This window comes from Lactuca virosa, chromosome 4, assembly GCF_052849685.1.
Source record: "Lactuca virosa cultivar CGN04683 chromosome 4, Lactuca_virosa_CGN04683_v6, whole genome shotgun sequence".
NCBI classification, from domain to species: domain Eukaryota; kingdom Viridiplantae; phylum Streptophyta; class Magnoliopsida; order Asterales; family Asteraceae; genus Lactuca; species Lactuca virosa.
In genome coordinates this window covers 474,539,124-474,545,048 of record NC_136429.1, presented here as the reverse complement: position 1 = coordinate 474,545,048, position 5,925 = coordinate 474,539,124, and the positions used below count along the sequence as shown (strand labels likewise).

The 5,925-nt window shown below is 34.3% G+C and overlaps 1 protein-coding gene and 1 long non-coding RNA gene across 2 annotated transcripts; one reads left to right on the top strand and one right to left on the bottom strand.

Moving 5' to 3' along the window:
* The first annotated feature begins 370 nt into the window (after positions 1–370).
* On the top strand, positions 371–3,197 carry LOC145169307 (uncharacterized). The gene is made up of 9 exons (XR_013742422.1): positions 371–513; positions 590–798; positions 1,113–1,240; positions 1,327–1,399; positions 1,496–1,634; positions 1,893–2,366; positions 2,452–2,513; positions 2,793–2,856; positions 2,994–3,197. It is a non-coding gene; the product is annotated as an uncharacterized LOC145169307 (long non-coding RNA).
* A 1,856-nt stretch (positions 3,198–5,053) lies between these two features.
* LOC145106856 (ethylene-responsive transcription factor ERF109-like) lies at positions 5,054–5,545 on the bottom strand. Its single transcript, XM_079043783.1, has one exon. The coding sequence runs from the start codon at positions 5,543–5,545 to the stop codon at positions 5,054–5,056; it is 492 nt and encodes a 163-aa protein (XP_078899909.1).
* Between the last annotated feature and the right edge of the window lie 380 nt (positions 5,546–5,925).

Here is a 5,925-nt window from a genome sequence, read left to right as displayed (position 1 = left end):
TATCCACCATCATCGAAAGGAATACAATCATCGAAAAAGAAATTATGTGCTGAAAAGAAACTATCACCGCCCATCGCATTCACATGCATGAGAGGAGAACAACTCACTGTCAATTTAAAATTCCTCTCAGTTTGAAAATAACTCACTCGACAACATCCAAAAACAATGTGGTATATATTTGAGTACATAACCGCTCTCATTATATACTCAACCACTCTTTTCCTTCCATATTATAGATTCTCGAGAAACTAATTTCTTAAACAAATTATTTGCACCCGTCGCTTGGCGCGGGTAAACGGCTAGTTAACTTTTACGCACATCGGACTTGACCAAAGGGGAAAAGAGATATTTACTCCCTATCGCTCTGTGAAAGACGCCAGAAAGCATCGCCGCCCACAGCTGCTCCGGCTCTTTCTTCCCACCACGATTGAAGCTGCCGGCGATAATGGAGTCGCCGATACAGCTTATGGACCTCATCCGTGGAGCCGATTTGAGTTTTTTCTCCAGATTTTGGTAAAAAAAAGCCCTAACTTTGAGCAAGTTGTTGTTTGAGGAATCTAATACCATGGAAGATCCGCCGTCAATCAAGTCGTTGTTTGAGTAATACTCAGAAAACGACTTCATGAATGTGGATCACTTTCAGTAGTTCCTTGTTCAGGTTCAGAAACAAGAGAAAACTACCGTGGAGAATGCGCAAGCAATTATGGTGATATCTTCCATCGCACGAGTTTCAATCTCGAGACGTTCTTCAAGTACCTGTTTAGCGACTCTAATCTTACCCTTGATCTGCATCCTACGGTAATTCTAGTTTTCATTGTTGTGATTGATTCGAATTCGTGAAAGTTAACTATAGATTCCTAATTTAGTTGTCCTAAATTTAGTCTGCGTCAAATTATTGTCCTGTTTCTAGAATTGGAACTATTAGCTCTCCATTCTACCTTCTCGAACCTACAAAACTTTCAAATAGTTATAGAAAATGAACGATTACATATGTCGTAATGAAAAAAGTACGTCCTGAAAATATGACAGACATTTTTCGGATTATCATAATTTGATTGTCACCTAACACAATTTCTTCAATATGTATGATAATATATCTTTCTATCTTTCAGGTTCATCATGATATGAATGCTCTATTGTCTCACTATCATATATACTATATTCATTGGACATAATTCCTATCTAACAAGGACATATGGCCCAACTCTAACAAGGACAAGGTGAATGGTCTTCATGGAGGGTAAGGAATACATATCTTATTATATCGATCAAAATTTTAATTTGAAATTTGAACTATTGACATTGATTCTTGGTTATGTTCTGTAGGACATTGACCACTCTAGTTGCACTGATTAAGTGTTTCATATGTATTAAGAATCATGCCTTCACTGCATCCGTTGTAATTATCTCAGTGAGTGATTTATTGATTTTCAGACTTTTTGTTACCTTCTTGAAAGTCTTTTTTGTCTTATACGTTTTACCATCTACTTTGCAGGTCATCAATGGATATGTGAAAACATTGAAGACCATGGTTACAAGGAGTTGTAAAGAGTATTGATTTAATCTTGGTTTTAATGCCGATGAGGTGGCGAAATGTGTGATATGTATTTGTCATTTCATTCTTTACTTTAATGGTAAGCTTCTTTTTAAAAAACTTATTACATTCTGGTTCTCTTATACAAACAGACGATCTTAATTCAATCTGCATGTTCTTGGCATGATGGTTAATTGTCTGTGTGCTTTCAACTCTTGAAAATGGAATCCTACTCTCCTTTACATAAACTGTATCCTTGCAAATTGTATCCTTGCAAATCTCTAATGTTTACTTAATTTTAGTTGTAATTAAGCAATGAAATCAATTTTTGATGTGATTGTTTTTCCAATTTTCACAGGATGATGTATTTCATTTGGAAAAAAACTCTTCCTGATTAAAAGTGGAAAGATGAGTACCCTCAAATAAGAAGGTAAAATTTCATACCCTTAAAATTGTAATCTATCTCTTAACTAGTTTTTCAGATGTATTGACCCATCAAGCAGAGCTGTTGGTTTGACTTTAAATCCTCTATCTTATTCATAACAATGCTCCACAGTCAGTAAGTTTTTTGCACTTAATAAAATCTTAAATTAGTTTGTGTAAATATCGATTGCAAATTTGCAAGTATGCTTCTAGATTTTACGAGTTTCGCCATTAGCCAAAGGTACTCGATAGTCAATACCTTTATGTTAATAAGTTTCATATAACCTGTTATGCAGCTTGTTAAAATTGGAGATATTTTTATGATACAAAAGTGAAAAGAGTTGATAGAGGATCCGACCTACAGTTGGAAATCCCTTCTACTCCAATTCCAACTCCAACATATGTTAATGTAAGTTGATCTAGCTGAAAGAGTTACAACATATGATAATCTTGACCTGAAAGATTTTTTATTACATTATTTTGTCATATTTTAGGTGTTTGTATGAGTCTTTAAAATTCCAGCTTTTGGAAGGGCCTTGCTACTGGTGTTTTAAAGGTTGCTTTCACTTTTTTTAGCAACTTTCAATCATAGATTTAGTCATGCTAATTTTCATGTGTTAGAATGGTCATTTTTTTCATTTTTAGTCTGTGCATTTGCAGTGTCTAATGTCTATCTATCTTGAGTCAGCTCATTTTGCTTATTGGATTCCTTATGTATTTTCTTGAGAGATGAATAGTTAAATTAATATCTGGTGACAAGTATACAGAGCAAAGTGACTCAAGAGGATGATTATTTGAGGTAATTTAACAACTCTAATGTTTTATACATTTACAGTTATTCTTCACCTACCAATTAGTTAAATGAGAAGAGGGTCTCATATAAACCCAAAAACAATCAGGTATTATTCAATATCACTTCTGCATAAATGCCATGTGTTAAATCAGTTCCTGCTCTTGAGAATGATACTAGTCGCAACTAGAGTGCAAAATAAATGTCATGTGTCTAAACAATTTAACTTTGTGTATGTTTATGAAGTGCACATGATTTTTATGGTGTTGGCCATGATTCTTGTCAGACAAGGAACAAACTCGATATGAAGGTTTGTAATTACTTATTATTTATGTTTAAAAAAGTTTCTATTAGATTTTTCTGAGTTCAGTGTTTCTTATTACATTTTTTGCATAGGAGTTGTTTAGAATTACCTATTATTTATGTTTAAAAATGTTTCTATTAGATTTTCCTGAGCTTTGTGTTTTTCTATTACATTTGTGTGCATTTAATATAAAAGAATGTGGATTTTTATGTAATTATTTTCTAAAAAATAAATTTCAATTTAGCGACGGAAATCCGTCGCTAAATAGTTGTATATTCCGTCGGTAATATGTTGAAAACCTGTTCTGTTGGTAATCTGTTACTATTTACCGACGGAAAAAATCCGTTGCTAAAATTTTGTAGTAGCCGTCGGAAATCCGTTACAAAAAATTAGCGACAAGAATATACCGACGGATTTTGGTCTGTTACAATTCCGTCGACGGATTACCAACGGTTTTTGCCGTCGGTAATGCCCTTTTTTTGTAGTAGTGCATGTTGTTTTTGGATTTTCTAAAAAGTGGTTATTGATAGTATCATGTCCTGTTTATTTAAAATTAGTTCTCTGTACTTATATTTGGATTTGGAATTTTGAACTACGGAAAAAATGCACGCCAAAGACAAAGGGAAGAAGAATTTAGAGAAGGACTCGGCATCATAATTCCTTTAACAAAACCTTGTCAAATCATTGTTTTAGTTATCTATATATTCAATGTTTTTTTTCATTGAATATGAGTTTGTTTTGATGAAAACAGGAGCGGACGCAGGATCTCCTACTATGCGTAGTATGAATTTTTTTTAGCCCCCCAAAGCAACTCAAAAATATAAATAATAGTTTTTTTTTTTTTTTTTTTTTTGAAATATTGGGGATATTGCTAAATGTGTTATTCAAACACTATCAAGAACTCCATTTCAAGTAATAGCAATGTACTTAGACTGATAGTTTCATGCATTTCAAACCTAGCCGGTAATACTAAGTTGCTATTACACTACAAGGAAAATGATCATTAGCGGCGACAAAAGTCGCCGGTAATAAGCCAAGATGTCGCCGGTAATGGTAATAGCAGCGACGCGTCGCCGGTAATAAGTCGCCGCTACTACTTCGTCGCTATTGATGAACATGTCGCCGCTAATGAAGGAGTCGCCGCTAATGATATGTGTCGCCGGTAATAAGTCGCCGTTACTTGAAATGAATTATTTCCTGAAGTTTTTCCTGTTTAGATATTTGACTTTATTATCTCTATAACATTCCTTTATATTTCATTTTAAGGGTATTTAGACATTTGACCGACTTTATATTTATCTGTATAAAATACAAGGACTAAATAGGCAAAAATGACAAAAAAAAAAAAACCAAGTTCTTATCACCACCTATTTCTATAAAGTTGGTTTCTATTAAAGATTAACTTTACAAAGTTGGTGGCTATTTATTGTAACATTACATTTAAACAAAAGAAAAAATTGTCATTTTGTGTTATTTGTCTTTGTGTTTGATTAGTTATTACGATTTCGAATTAGTAATAGTGTTTTTTTTTTCACAACCGTGGTTTTCATGGTTTTAAACCTAGTAATTAGAATAAATTGATTTAAATAAGTTATAAGTTATTTTAGATAAGTTACAACTATCTAACTTACCAAAATTTAATTAAGTTAATAAACATCTTTAGTTTTAATATGTTTAAACACTGAAAACTACTTGTTAAAAATGCCAAATTATAATAAGCAAATACTCGCCCTAAATAAAATCTCAAAAACCCCAAAACTAAGTTACTTGAAATACCAATAACCCAACCACTTTTTTTTTAATTGGATTTCGGTTTCTCTCTCATTTTCTAATACCAATCATATTTAACCGATAGATTTTCTAATACCAATCATATATATTTAACCTATAGTAGTTTGTTTTTATTTAAGTATATAACCATTTTGGATCTTAATTATATTCTGGATTTTATGTATCAATTCCGTCTATGAGACAGTACGTCCGAATTCCAATAGCTTCCTGGCTAAATCGAATTGTGATTTTTAAGCTCTGAGGAATTGTTATCGCTGCAAATTGAGTCGGCGTACTCCTCCACCGGGAAATTTGTCTTCGCCTTGTTTCCTCTATAGTAAATATTGGCAACGTCATAAGCTCTGGCGGCCTCTTCTGCAGTCTCGAAAGTCCCCAACCACTTCCGTTCTTTCGTCCCCGGAACCATTATCTCCGCCGCCCATTTCCTTGACGGCCGGAGACGAACTCCTCTGTAAACCTTCATCGTTCTCTTTCCCATCTCTTCTACACCACCGCCGGTGAACATTTCACAACCCAAACATTGATCTGGGACTCGCATTTTACATTTGCTACAGACTTCCTGCCCCACCGACGACCGCTGACTTCGAGAATTACTCAAAACACCACTGCTTGTAACGGTGGCGTTGCCGACGGAAATGACATACCGCAGTGCTGAAACAATGGCGGAATTCTCGTCGTCGATAATGATGAAGTGATTATCCATTTTTTTATGGAGAACGGATAAAGTGGTTCCTCGGCGGCGAAATTTATAACTGGGATTTGTAGTGGTCGGCGTTGGAAGGTGGAAGCTCCCGTGGCAGTTTCAGCCACACGCCCGGAGTGACAGCTACGATCCTTGACAACATAGTACTACATCTCTGTCCTGTCGGTTTTACTATTTTACATTTAAACCCCTTTTTTTATAGCGTTTTTCACTTTCAGTCCCTCTAGTGTAAATTTTTTGATGCTATAGTTTTGTTTATTACTTTCTTTTCGCAAGAAGTTGTTCATCAATCGATGGGTAAATATAGGTGATTTTTGATTTTTCTCCAACATTATAGGTTGTTATCCACATCAAAAAGAATCTTCATACATCAATAAAAC